This window comes from Syngnathus scovelli, chromosome 3 (assembly GCF_024217435.2).
Source record: "Syngnathus scovelli strain Florida chromosome 3, RoL_Ssco_1.2, whole genome shotgun sequence".
In the NCBI taxonomy this organism is placed as follows: domain Eukaryota; kingdom Metazoa; phylum Chordata; class Actinopteri; order Syngnathiformes; family Syngnathidae; genus Syngnathus; species Syngnathus scovelli.
In genome coordinates this window covers 17,531,992-17,545,950 of record NC_090849.1, presented here as the reverse complement: position 1 = coordinate 17,545,950, position 13,959 = coordinate 17,531,992, and the positions used below count along the sequence as shown (strand labels likewise).

At 43.5% G+C, this 13,959-nt stretch overlaps 2 protein-coding genes across 2 annotated transcripts in view; one reads left to right on the top strand and one right to left on the bottom strand.

Annotated features, from left to right (window-relative positions):
* The window catches only part of pcsk5b (proprotein convertase subtilisin/kexin type 5b), a 45,155-nt gene extending 36,676 nt beyond the window's left edge, over positions 1–8,479 (top strand). The window contains exons 21-37 of the mRNA XM_049764009.2: positions 616–718; positions 1,121–1,257; positions 1,897–2,097; positions 2,268–2,330; positions 3,242–3,302; positions 3,387–3,532; positions 3,606–3,812; positions 3,921–4,004; positions 4,172–4,358; positions 4,553–4,767; positions 5,091–5,333; positions 5,429–5,665; positions 5,736–5,916; positions 6,514–6,731; positions 7,151–7,254; positions 7,317–7,527; positions 7,639–8,479. Coding sequence (XP_049619966.1) covers positions 616–718; positions 1,121–1,257; positions 1,897–2,097; positions 2,268–2,330; positions 3,242–3,302; positions 3,387–3,532; positions 3,606–3,812; positions 3,921–4,004; positions 4,172–4,358; positions 4,553–4,767; positions 5,091–5,333; positions 5,429–5,665; positions 5,736–5,916; positions 6,514–6,731; positions 7,151–7,254; positions 7,317–7,527; positions 7,639–8,075 — 3,035 coding nt within the window. The 3' untranslated portion in view covers positions 8,076–8,479. The remainder of the gene's footprint in view (positions 1–615; positions 719–1,120; positions 1,258–1,896; positions 2,098–2,267; positions 2,331–3,241; positions 3,303–3,386; positions 3,533–3,605; positions 3,813–3,920; positions 4,005–4,171; positions 4,359–4,552; positions 4,768–5,090; positions 5,334–5,428; positions 5,666–5,735; positions 5,917–6,513; positions 6,732–7,150; positions 7,255–7,316; positions 7,528–7,638) is intronic.
* Positions 8,480–8,741: 262 nt separating this feature from the next.
* On the bottom strand, positions 8,742–12,244 carry rfk (riboflavin kinase). The gene is made up of 5 exons (XM_049764011.1): positions 12,005–12,244; positions 11,723–11,926; positions 10,613–10,764; positions 10,032–10,134; positions 8,742–9,908 (listed from the first exon to the last, which is right to left on the bottom strand). Exons 1-5 carry the CDS (start codon positions 12,030–12,032, stop codon positions 9,745–9,747), a joined length of 651 nt encoding a protein of 216 aa, XP_049619968.1. The 5' UTR covers positions 12,033–12,244; the 3' UTR covers positions 8,742–9,744.
* Positions 12,245–13,959: the final 1,715 nt, after the last annotated feature.

Genomic DNA, 13,959 nt, shown 5'->3' with positions numbered 1-13,959 from the left:
TTTTTTGCTTATTTTACTTCCTCCGTCTGCCTGGCTGTAGGTCCGAAATGTCTGTACGTATATATACACACACATGCACGCACACATGCACGCACACATTACTCCATGCATATACAACACACAAGTGAACCAAATGTGTTGTAGAAGTATACGACATTAAAAGGTCAACTGTAATGTAAGATGTAACGAGGAGGAAATGTTTATTTACTTAATAGGGTTAAACCCACATTTAAATTAATTTTTTAGTCTCAAATTGTTTTAGCGTGTCATTTTTATTGTCTCCAAATTTCAGAAATTACTTTTTTATTTGAGCCGAGGCATTTTTCAGTCACCTCCCTCTTGACTTCTGTTGAGTTTGGTTATTGTTAGATGTTATAGAATGCAAAACAGTGTGTATGTGTGTGGTTTTGGTACTTTGGAATGTTCAAGCAAAGGTCTTGGGGTAGGCAAAAAAGGAGGAAACAGTTGTCATTGAGAATAATGCCGTGGACTTAGTGAGGAATGTAAAAAGCGCAGCATCGAGGGACCTGACTGGTGGACAATGAGGCGTAAACCTGTGTGAGTGATGACATCTCTGTAAGGCTCTTTTTATGCGCTGTGGTGTCCACGTTGCAGGTCAGTACATGGGCGGACATGGCAAGTGTCACCTGTGTGATGCCACTTGTCAGGAGTGCACGGGGCCTGAGAGGGAGGACTGCACCAGCTGCCCCTCCACGCGGTGAGAGACCACCCCGATACAAGCAATACAAGAATTTGTTTTAGCTTTTCTTGAAGGATCTTTCCAATATTTTTGGAACCACATCTTACAGCCCAAGCCATAGTCTGCAGAGAACTTCCACAGCATCATTGTTCAAAGGTGTCAGTCAAGAGAAGGGTATAAAAGAATTCACAAAGGATTTTATATATACTATGGAAACCAGAGACGTGCTGGTCAAGGTGGATAGAATTATGATCAGTTCCAAATGCCAGTGTTAATATAAAACTGTGAGAAAAAGCCCAATAGAACAGCTGAACTTGAGTTTGAATGTGATTGGTTAATTCATAGCATTGTTAGATTCCATCTTTATTGAAATAAATTCTCTTGTCATTGTTGAGTTTCAATTTGCATTGTTCCACGCAGGCTTTTTGATGAGGGCGCTTGTGTGATCCGCTGCCAAAGGGGGCGCTACGCTAAGGGCAGAGAGTGTCACAGGTGCCACTACACCTGCCATGAGTGCACTGGCGGGGGCCCTCACAACTGCACCAGCTGTGACACAGGTACAAACTCAGCCCTCAAAAAGACTGTTACCTTATTTTGACATTGTTTGATGACTTATCAGCTGTATGATAAAGTCCTTCATTCATTTAGTGCTAAACCACTTTTTTTTTAAGTGTTATCTGACCTTGAATAAGAATAGGGGGGCGGGGGTCATTAGGGACAGGCAGTTGCAATCCTAGCTGTGCAAGATTGCAGAGATCTTCAAACAATGAAGATGTCATACGTCCTTAACACTGATAACATCTCAGGTCAACATTTTGCAACAAAAACCCCTTAAAATAACTACACAAAGAGGTGAAAATTCCTCAAACACCTGCTCAGTTTTACATGTCGTGACGCCGGTAGAAAACCTTTTCATTAAGCATTTTTTGGGAGGGTGTATTGCCCCCAAACGACAACTTGGACCGGAGTTGTCAAATCCAGGTCCAGAAAGTAAAAATCTTTTAGCCACTGGTGCTTCTACTCAACCGGCAGGTAAAGAGCTACCGGAAACTAAATTTGTTTACCTGCCGGCTCATTTACTTGCAACACACAGAAACACTTGTCTGTTCAATGCTGCAGTTTTATGCTCCACTCATAGCTTTTCCACAAATGTGTGCAGTATCAACTTAGTTGCTTCCTTATCTCACCCCCTCCAGATATGTTCGATGTGTCCCGCTACCTGTTTGAGAAGGAATGTCGAGACGTCTGCCCCGAGGGCTTCTTCCATTCTGAGCGCAAACGCTGCGAGCCGTGTGCATCCGACTGTCTTGTGTGCACGTCGGCCAGCCGCTGCCTCGGCTGCGGCCCAGGACACAAACTAAAACAGGGACACTGTTTTCCACTGGAGTGCAGCACAGGTGAATGGTCCAACTCTAAAATCTCACATTTAGGCCCCTCATGAAGGATGGTGTCTGCGATTATAATTTTAGACCCTTATATGTGTTGTCATGTAAATCAAATGAGTAAATCAGTCAGTGCAACAAACATCCTTACATGTATCAAGTGTTTTTCATCTTGTGCTCTTTAGGTGAGCTTGCAGAGGGCGAAGCCTGTCTATCCTGCGACGACGGCTGCAAACAGTGTGAGCACAGTGAGTTCATCAAAAACAACACACACATGCAAACACACACGAACCAAGACACAACCTGAAGGCAGGATTTACGGCTTGTGAGTGCCCCTCTTCCTTTTTCGTCCACGTGTGTGAATGACTGTTTGGCTTGCACACGTAGCAACATGTCTTTGCATTCATTTTTCACTTTGTGTGTAAGGGGGTAAGATCGAACAATCGTTCATATACGGTTGATATGGGCCTCGGGCTGCATATTGCCCAAACCACCTTTAAAGACACGCCATTTGATGAATTTAAATTCGTTTAAAAATTGTCTCTTGCAAAATGTAGTTTTTGTTTTGGTCACTTGAACTGCCGTTTTATGTTGTCCTACACTACCCCCACCTGGTGATAAACAGCATAACAATCTGTGAGCCGGGCTTAGAAATCTAGCATGGGAAAAATAAAAATAAAATACATACTGTTTGCTGTGACAAATTTGCGGCATGCAAACTTTTCCAGTTAAATTTGGTTATTTTTTAATTCATGCTGTACATTTTTTTTTAGGTTTGTTGGATCTCTTAGTTTAAAATTAATTACATTTTTATTTGTATTCATTTTTAATGTTTTTATTTCAATTTTCTGTTCAGCATTTTTTATTCCATCCATTTTTAATATAATGACAAACAATTGTCTACGCATTTTTTTTTTTGACAATATGATATGATGACAGCCCCAACATAAGTGGGCGTGCACACAATGAGCAACCACATTATCTAATTAGTTTGTTTCTACTTAGCATTAGCAGTTCTTTTTCCGTAGAGTTTATAAGTCACAATATTGGATAAGGTTTATCTTGATCTCATTTTTTCACAGAACAAAAAAACTGAAGGGGGGAACTTTTTTTCTAGCCACTGTATACAAAAACATGCTAACCATGACATTACTCACAGAGGACTCCGGACACCCGGACCAGGGAACAATCTGCCTCAAATGTGAAGATGATTTCTATCAGTAAGTTAAGGAACTTGCTTTGTGTACATTTGATTATGTTACGGTGTAATATGTTTTAATTGTGTGCGTGTGTGTGTGTGGCAGGCTTGATTCTGACTGCTACAAGTCTTGCCCTGATGGCACCATTGGTGTCCCCGAAAATATGACATGCACCCCGTGTGAAGACTGGCGCTGTTCCATTTGCGATGAATCACAGTGCTACTGGTGCCAGCGGGGATTCTACTTATTTGGTAGCACTCCCCACCATTTTCAGAGGCCACTTTGAAAGAAAAGTGTGACAAATGTTTGTGTTTGTGCGTATAGATGGTAGCTGTGTGGAAAAGTGCCAGGGGGGCTTCTTTGTGGATGTGGAGAATCAGGAATGCGAGGCGTGTCACAGAGCGTGTAAGACGTGCGGTGGGCCGAAGTTTGACGACTGCGACTCATGCCAGGATGAGCTGGTACTGAAAGACGGCGAGTGTATGCAGGGAACTCAGCTGGGTGTCTGCTCTAGTGGGCGCTTCAGGAACGGTAGGACAAACATACGCTGTTATCTGGCACCTTGACTTCTGTGCGCTCCAACAAGTTTTTCAACCCGGTGCTTAGTCGATGTTATTTGTTTTGTTGTGTCTGTTTCAGAACAAGGAGAGTGTGAGCTTTGTCATCGTTCTTGTGAGACCTGCTTTGGTGCACGTAAAGATGACTGCATCACTTGTCACGAAGGTCTGGCTATATGTTTTGTATGACTCGATGCCCAAGCACACACACAAACCAATTATGACATTTCTCTCATACTGTAGACTGCTGAAATTTTCTCACACATCCTACTGAGGACATTACATGTCATGCATTAACACCAAGGTGTCCATTATTGTTATTCTTTTTTATAGGAGCCTTCCTGACGTCCGATCAGACGTGCGTTATTCACTGCCCTGTGTCCACATTTGTCAACGTCACATCCGGGCGCTGCGACGCCTGCGCGGAGGGTTGCGTCGCATGTCGCGATGCCCACGCGTGCCAGCGGTGTCAAACCGGACTCTATCTGCAACAGGGAGCCTGTGTGCAACAGTGTGACAGGTCAGCTTGCTCCTCAACTGCAGTTCATATTGTTTAACTTTTGAACTTTGTGTTCCAAGCCAATATTTGAGCTGAGGTTTGAGTGAGCTCAAGTGACATGCAATAAAAATGGACTTTTATTCCAATGTATTTCATTGCGGAAAACTGATTTGAGTATACGTGTCGTTTCCCCTCATACTTATTTTCATTTGCAGAGGTTTCCCCGAGGGTGGTACATGCCGCCCTTGTGCTCCCGAGTGCACGTCCTGCCACGCCAACACTTCCTTTTGTCTTGGCTGCAAGGCCGACCGCCTCCTGCTGGAGCACATGTGCGTGCGTAGCTGTCCATCTGGCTACTACAGTAACGATGCGCAGTGTCTCCGCTGTCCTCCCAACTGTAAACACTGCAACCAGGACGGACTCTGTCACAGTAAGTACCCTGGTGGCGGGAGGTAACATTTAGAATAAGGGAAATTAGTTAGCCTTTATTTGTCCCACACCGGGACATGTGTAAAATAAGAGCAATAAATGAATACAAATATTTACGAAAGGAGGCCCACCAAATCTCTTTTTTGTATTTGACACAACAAATAAAATGTGGCGGGAAAATGAAAAAACACACAAACATCAAAACAATAACATTTAGTGCTTTTCAACACTCCAACATGAATAAATTGTGATAGCGGTGTCTCAACCATTTTCCAAGATAATTCAGCCCTACTCTTACGTATTTATTTGTGTTTCCTTTCCCAGAATGTGCAGATTACTTCTTCCTCCACGCCGACAACTGTGCGGCCGATTGTCCTTCCGGCTATTTCCCCAGCGAACAGCAGCGTGAGTGTGTTCGTTGCCACGCTGACTGCGCCTCGTGCGACGGGCCGGACCACGACGACTGCAACACGTGCCGCAACCCCAAAGCGCGCCGCTACAATGGAGAGTGTCTGCCCCAATGTCCCAGCGACACCTACTACGAGACGACTGATGGCGAGTGCAGAGGTATGCAGTTGTTTTTTTTATGTTGTACTTGGAGAGCCACAAATGATCATTTGAGCAAGCCTGCTTAATGTTGATTGTTTGCCGTGTGCGTCCAGACTGCGACCGCTCCTGTCTGACGTGTTCGGGCAACAAGCCATCGGCGTGCCTCAGCTGCAGGTCGGAGCACCGCCTGGACGCAAAAGGCCACTGCGTGTGGTACAGCCAATGCTCCCCGCACACCTACAAGGACGACAAGGGGCAATGCCGGCCGTGCCACGCCTCCTGCCGCAGCTGCTCCGGCGGCCCCGGCCCGGACCGCTGCCTGGGCTGCGAGCCTCCACGTTTCCTGCTCAGTGAGCGCACCGGGCGCCCTCCTTCCTCGTAAGAATTTTTGAGTTGATTTTTTTTCTTTTTGTTTGTCAGATTCTACCTGCGTGCGTGAGTGTCCAGCTGGTTACTATGGCGATGACAAGGAAGAGCGTACTTGCGAGCGCTGCCACTTGAGTTGCGCCTCGTGTGCCGGACGCCACAGCGTGCAGTGCTTTGCTTGTAGGGCGACTTTCTTCAGGCAGGGCATCACCTGTGTGCAAACCTGCTCGGAGAGGTCAGTAAAATGTTCCCTTGTTATATCAACTTTCCTTTTTTGCGGGCCTTCCATGTCGCTTTTTTGTTTTTGCAGAAGTTGGCTTCTTCTACTTAGGCCAAAGCATAAAAGACTGGTGCCATCTTGATTCGGTTTACTTCATTGGCGTTTTCCTTCTGTGTTGTATTTGTTGTTGTTGTTGTCACTTCTTGAACACCTTGAGCGGTGAAAGTGAAAGGATGTTTTTACTTCTTTCTCAATGCAGCTACTAATAGACAAGATCATCATTATTTCAGTTTTCATCAATTCTCTGGCATTTTTGTTTGGTCACGTGCCGTGTAAATTTTCTCATGTAGAATGAGTGCTGTCGCTCATTAAATGTTGGAATGCGCTGTTAGCTAATAGTGACTTTTCTAATGTGAGAGTGGTTTGTTTGAATAGTGTTGAATAATCCTGTTGAATAGTCGACTTACTAGTAACTGTAGATTGTACGATTTGATTTCTTACTTGCTTAATCCAAGTGATGACTCAAACTCACTTGATTCTTGCCAGAGTAATTTTGGATTTACCTTGAAAGTTAAAAGTTGAGACTTACGAATGTCATTTTTCCTTTTCCAGTCATTTCGGGAACAGCAGCAGCATGGCGTGCGAGCGCTGTGACCCCGCCTGCAGTCGGTGTCGGGGGTCCGCCGACACCGACTGCCTGAGCTGTCGGGACGGCTTCGTCTACATGAGGCAGCAAAGCCGCTGCCTGAAGAATTGCCCGCCGGGCTACTATCATCACAGCTGGACCCACACCTGCCTCAAGTGCCACCCCACGTGCAAGACGTGTACAGGTTTGCGATCCGCTCTTGTGACCATGACTCATCGCAAAAGTTGTTCTCCCCCTCCTCCCCAGCGGGTATTTCCAGAGCTCAGTGCGGTTATGCTTATCAATGGGGATTGAAAGCCCTCAACAAATTAGTGTGACAGCCATCATTAAATGAATCTCATTGATTCGTCACAAAAAAATCAAATTTTGTCTTTTCTATGCCAAAGCTGTCCTAGATTTAGCCCTTGTAAAGATAATGATGCTCTCTTTTCATTGGCATTGCCAGAGAGCTAGTCATTAATAGTTCTGCATAATACTACATAATAATTCATACTTATAACTTTGGGTGATATTGTAAATCATTTATCATAGAGGTACGTATATATTTGGGACATACTGTAAGAAGTCTAATTGATGACTGTGTGCGTGTGTGTCTGTGTCCAGGCGCTGGTGCTACCTCCTGCCAGTCTTGTTACCATGGGTACCAGTTAATTGGCTCCAGCATTTGTGAATCTCAGTGTCTGATTGGCTCCTATATAGGCTCCCAGGTATTTGTCTTCTCCATATAATGCGACCTGCATCTTCATCTGAACTCTATTCTCTGTTCCAGGAGCAGTCATCGGACGTCAACGCGCTCGACTGCCGGCCTTGCGACCCGTCCTGCCTGGGTTGTCGCGGCGCGGGTGCTTGGAACTGCACCGACTGTCCCGCCTCTCAGATCCTGAGCGACGACGGACGCTGCCTGAGCTGCTGCCACGACCGGACGCTGCCCGCCGATCGGCCCATAGACTGGCAGTGCTGCAACTGCCACGCCTCACTGGGTAAGACAAGCGGACTTTTTATTAAGTACACGTGAAAATAGAAGAATTTGTTTAGGGCGAAACGCCATGACTGTACTAAGCATTGCGAGGTAAAGCAACTTTTCTTTCCAGACGAGTGCATCCTCGACGTCAACTTTATGCAGAGAGATGCTGGCGACTTGGACAGAGAAGGCGGTGGTAGGGCCAAACTGGTTACGACTATTTGCGCCCTCCTGATCCTGTCGGTCGGCGCTGGGGTTTTCGTCTTCCTCAGCGCTCGCTCCAAGTCGCTCGCCAAGGCTGCCGCCAGCAAACCCAAAACTAAAAGTGGCGGCTACCAGAAGCTGGACACCAACGAAGGCGCTAAAGACATGACGCAAGTTGTTGCATCCGGCTTTGGGGATTACAGTGACAGAATTGTCAGTGCGGAAGACGATGATGATGAAGACGACATTGTGTACATGGGAAAAGATGGTACCGTCTACAAGAAGTTCAAGTACGGCTTTTTGGGCGAGCAGGACGAAGACATTGAGATGGAGTATGATGATGAGAGCTACACCTACACGTGAGCATGCACACGCCAGTGGACATACCACAAATCAGATCTTATACAAAGGAAATTTTAGCTGCGTGTGGGGGGGGGGGATGAGATTTTACGAGAAAGTATTGTATAAATGGTTGTAGTAATTTATGTGAAGTTACAATTTATGTGAAAAGGTAAATCAATATGATTAATTGGTTACATCTTTATGACTAAATGAAATTACCTTGAAGGCACAATGATCAAAAATGTAATTAATCAGTTTTATTGCTGGGTACCAATGTGCAAATGTCTAATGATCATGTATTCTCAAAGCTTTGAAACAACGTGCACTGTACTGGAGGGGGGTAGTTATTATACTCACTGGCAATGTTTATGAAGAAAACTTTTAACCCCCCCCCCCCTCTAAAAAATAAATTTAGTTAACATTTATTTCTCGTGAAAAAAATTGCCTTCACAAAAAAAAAATAAGGAGAAAAGGTTTGTGGAAAATATTCTTCCCCCAAAAAGAATATTTACTTGAATATATTTTATAAATGTTACAAAAAGTTTGTCATTGAAATTAAAATTTCATATACATAATTTTAATGAATTTACACGTTACAGGCCAGATAAAAATATTTTCTTTAACATCAATTTTTATCTGAACTTTCTAAAGAAAGTTTAACACAAAGAATACACTTTTACACAAGTATAGTATAGCTGTGGATTTATTGGATGAAATGATCTGAAAGAAAGGGACAGCATTTTAAGTTGAACATTTAATGCGGATGTCATAAGGATAAGAGTGAGCTTTTCCTTTCAGTTGTCTTTTATATACAAAATGAATCAAAAACAAAAACACAAGACAGCAAAAGCACAGAATCTGATCATTATAGCGGCTAATCACAAGATGAATAACATTACATTCACAGTTCATTTACACATAGATCTTTCATATATATTTTACTTCAGAGCAGTATTTAGACAAGAATGAGTTGAGTGCCAATGCTGAGTAGGTGGACTTTTGAGTTTCCAGCAATGTTTCACAATTATGTGCAAAGAAGGAAAGGCTAACTTGAACCAGATCTGCACTTTTACTTCAACTTATGTAATCGTGATCTTGGTAAGAGCGATGTTATTTTTGCCCCAAATGGTTGAAATGAATAATTATATATAATAATTTTATGCTGATTTTAAAAAATGCGAAGAAAATAATTACATTTTTCTTTGCATTAAGCTGTATCCCACTGAGAGGCAAACGTAAGGGAGTGTGTGTGAGGTTACTGGACATTGATTTTTTTTGTTCAAGTTCGCAAAGATGTTCACCAGACATTTTAATTGGTAAGCAACAGCTTTCCTTGTCAACAAAAATATTCAAATGTTTGGTGAATATTTGCGACAGTAAGCAAACTGACGAAAAATCAACATTTGTTACCTTCACAAGCACTTGAAAAAGTTTGTCTTTCAGTGGGACAAGGGCTTAAGTTCATTATTCTGCATAGCATCTCCTGACACACACACTAATGCCCCTACCCTGGCTCACTGAATGTGTGTGAGCATGTGCCCATGTATGTACGTACAGTATTTATGCATGTGTGTCTGTTTGTCCGTCTGTCTGAGACAGAAAGAGAGAAAGTAACGAGAGTCAATACGAAACAATTCAAATGATGAGGTTTCACCCAGGCCTCACCACGGCAACAGTCGTACCAACTCTGTCAGTGTCCGTTGATGAAAGTCTGTGAAGAGGAAGAGGAGGCTGCTGAAGTGGAAGTGGAATGGCTGGTGAAGAAATTGTCCTCCCGCAGCTTGACGTGCTCTGGCCTCTCTAGCTGGACCTTGGCCTCCAAGATGTCGCCGTTAATGGCAGCGATGAGCGCCTCTGACAACACACACATTGACACATGTGCAAGTAGGCATGGGTTGTACAGCTACCATTTTAAAAACTTTTTTTGTTATTTTTTTCTTTATGCCCTTCGTGTGTCTGTGTGTGTGCTGGCATTACCGAGTGAGTCGTAGCTTCGCTCCGGACGGATGTAACCCACCATGACGACACTGAGAGTCTCGCCGTAGAAATCCTCTTTGAACTGGTGGATCACATGAGTTTCCTGGGGTAAAAGAAGCACACACACGCACACAGTTCTCAACACATTCCACTCTATCGCCGTGCTAATCGGCTATCTTAGCTCCAGGCCAAGCGTTACGTTAAAATTAATTCCAGCTAACGTCGATGCTCTATTCTACACCCAGAATGTCTTAAATAGAAAAAAAGCAAACATTTTCACAAAGCAGTTGTACAGGTTGTAATTTTAAGATAAGACACCTTAATTTTATATTTTTTTGTAACCTAACTAATTTTGGATGAAAATAAAATAGAGCATTGATTGTTTTTACCGGATGCGAAGTTGCAACAAGCACACCAGCGTCCTTGCACTTCTGCTGCACTTGTTTTTTCAATTGGTAATTTTTTTAGGGAGTGAAATGTATGCTAATCATGGCAGGTCTCGGTCCTTAAGCTTCATTAGACAAACGTTGGTCATTAGGCTAACGATATGAGCAGCTAGTGTCCATTAATTTAGTACCCACCATGGACTTTTTGGTGTTCTTGTAATACGGGTTCCAGCCGATGCTCATCACCATCTTGTGCACGTCGCCGTTGCCCACGCAGGCCCAGCCGTAGTAGATGCCCGTGCTGATGTCAGCGGGCAGATGCTCCACCACACAGTCGGGGAAGTTAGCTAAAATTAACATTGGAGAAAGTCCGATGAGAAAACCACAAGACCGGAAATTGAACAAATCGAATGTGCTGAGAACGATATGAGCAACACACCTAATGGAATAGAAATGTAAGCAATTGCTCAAATAAATAATGAGGTACCAAAAGCGCTGTAAAATACATTCCTGTCGTGTTCCCTCCGAGTTACGTGTCTGTCAAAACGTTACCGAAAAGATTAAAGAACAGAATGGATATAAAGATAGCTAAGCCAGACAAAGACATGCAAATGTGCACTTTGCTCAGAAAACGTTGTGGGTAGTTGTAGTCGTGATAATCATCCAGTAGGAATAGTGCCTACAGCCAAACCAAAGATGTACTGCACCTATCTAAACCAAGACATACAGTACCCGTTTAGCGTGCCCAACCATGAAAGCAATATCTACACAAGCCAGACAAACAGCCAAAGTGGTGCTTGCGGGCAAAGGTCGCCAGCAAGCTTGCTGTCCTGTCAAAAACAGCTCACCGGTAATGACATTGTGATTTCCGAGGAAGGCTGCAGAAGCGATTTGAAAATGGAAACACCTCCCAACATTGATAAACATATTAGGTTTTTTTTCCCATCAATCACAATGATTGCGTAAATCATGATCATGTTCAGTGTCCTCACCAACACTATCAGTCTGAAGTTTGGACACACAAACACAAACAAACTATTTAAACCTTTGACTGCTTGTTTATTATTTAGTATCACACTGATTATTAATAACGTGATTAATAGTCCTTTGAGCAATTTGCTTCTTTCGGAAGTGTGTTTCAAACTGGCAGCACTTTTGAATCAATCAGTACCCAAGAAATATGTCAGTTTCATAAAGGTTGGTGACCCCTGCCACAGAAGTCGTGACAGCGAAACCATACATGCACAAAACAAAAACATAACAATCAAGCGTGGCCAGTCAAAAGCAAAAGATAAGGAGGCGTACCAGTCGGAATTCCCAGTTCTTTGCTTCCTCTCCCGAAGCCTCGAACGACCTCTCCCCGGCAGAAGTACGGCAGGCTCTTCATTCTTTGCGTGGGGTTTGATAAAGAGCTGGACTGCGCGGATGACCTCGAACGCCACGAGCCAGGTACAAGTCCAGACGAAGTCCCGACACGGCAAAAACTAGCCGAGGTCGAGCGAATGGCCACTAAAAGAGTTCGAATGTAGTTTGTTATCAAAAGATGGCGAGAATTAATTTGGTTACAGCCGAATGGGACAAGTTCACCTGCTATGCTAGCTAGGGTGGTTAGCATCAGCGCGTAAACACTCAAATAAGAAAAATATAAAATATAATTTCAACAGAAGGTTCCAGTGAGTTCCTGGAGTTAAGACGGTTCTGTTTAGTTAATTCAGCGAGGTCCACTCTGACGGAAAACCTGACAGCAACCACTGCAATTTGAGCGGAGAACCCCGGAACATGTTCACGTCAAACGTTGGTCCGATTTTTTTTTTCTTGCATGTGACGTAACTAACCCCGTGACCTAGAAGGTGCCTTCATGTGATGTAGGAAAAATGATAATCGACCACAATGACAAAAAATTTGCGATGAGTCACAAAAAAATTGCGATGAGTCAGAGAACTAACTAATTTAACAGGAGATGTTAATAGCCGTAAAACGTTGCCTGGGGGGCATATCTACAACAAATACGTCACACATACAGGCTTAACAAACCTTTCATAGTCCATTGTGGTGCCCAAAGACACAAAACGTTGACCTTGTTGCACTTCTCCAATAGCACCGCAAGAGGCCGCTGCCTGCAAAGATTGTGCAAACCGTTTTATGACAGACCATCCGTCCGTCCGTCCGTCCGTCCGTCCGTCCATCCATCCATCCATCCATCCATCCATCCATTTTATGAATTATGCATAAATCCAAATAATATAATGACAGCAATTTTGGGATATAACGATAGCAATGCATAGACAGCCGTTGAGACGACCTTTCCACACTTTTAAGGTAACATTTATTCAATTTAATGATGACTTTTATTGTAAGGGAATATTCAAAGATTTGGCTTGAATAATAAATGATTCAATTAATTTTTTTTCTTCACCTTTCTATAGTTCAAATCACATGAGGCAGGAAATCAGTGCTGGAAGAAAAGACCAGCTAGAAAAAAAGTCCTACACACAATATATTCATGGAAGTGGCAGAAGGAAGGGCTGGTCTATCTTGTGGTCTGTACACACACACACACACACACACACTGAATTCATCCATGAGGGAGCAGAGTTAGTTGCAGCAACACACACATGAACACGCTAAGAGAAAGTCTGAGCCCCAATTGGTCAGCATCTCTCCACCCCACCGTGGGACTCTCTGTGGGGTCTGCTGCAGCACTCTGCTCCAGGGGCCTGGAAATGCTGGGAGTGAGCCTTTTCCCTCATATTTCTATTTTTGGCCCAAACATTGGAGGACTTTAGCCTCTCACGTTTTCCACTGTTTTCAAACACACTGGATCACAGTGCAGTGAAGCGCTCATGTCCACTGTGTGCAGATACAAACAAGATGAGGGCCTGTAGGTCACAGGGGCAATTTGATCCTAATACTAGACAAGAATCTTGTGATAAGCGAGTGAGCAAGGATGCAGAAAGGTTGCCTGCTTTCTCTGCTAGGCCCGGTGCTTAGCCAGCCATGTAGACGCAGGCCATGGCTAAAGGAATTTGGACCGACTCTTCCGGCAGCCCATCCCCCACTGCCCAAAACAGGAAGACATGATTTAACTAGTCAACTCCCAAGTGAGCAAGAAATCCACATCCAGAGTTTTGCTGTTTTTGGTCAAATCCAAAGACAGTGACAAAATTAGCTTGGAAGGGAACATTTGACATTCAAGCTCCTTATAATACTGTTGTGAAAATAATCTAGTTTTGCTTTTGTTATGGCTGTTGTATCTTACACTTGTATGACATTGACAACGATTAATATAAAAAAAGAAGAGTTGTGTGAGTCCCATCTATGACATTATACACTCTTAATCACCTTGGCATTACACTGCATGTTTTTTATTCTTTATACATCTTAATATCAACAGCGTTAAACTTAAGTGATAAACTACATTTGGTGACACACTCTCACATCAAGCGATTGAAGACTGCAATGATTGTTGACGGAATCCAAATTTGCGCACCTTGTCAGGCCAAATTAAAATATCATATTAGTTATGTTTTTGGCGTTTCATT

What these genes read in the sequence shown, in the direction of transcription:
- rfk (XM_049764011.1), bottom strand. Translation starts at nt 12,032, where the DNA reads ATGCTAACCACCCTAGCTAGCATAGCAG. An exon ending in CACCCTAGCTAGCATAGCAG is followed by an intron (nt 11,927 to 12,004) that starts GTGAACTTGTCC and finishes GAACTCTTTTAG; the next exon opens with TGGCCATTCGCTCGACCTCG. An exon ending in AGAACTGGGAATTCCGACTG is followed by an intron (nt 10,765 to 11,722) that starts GTACGCCTCCTT and finishes TGTTAATTTTAG; the next exon opens with CTAACTTCCCCGACTGTGTG.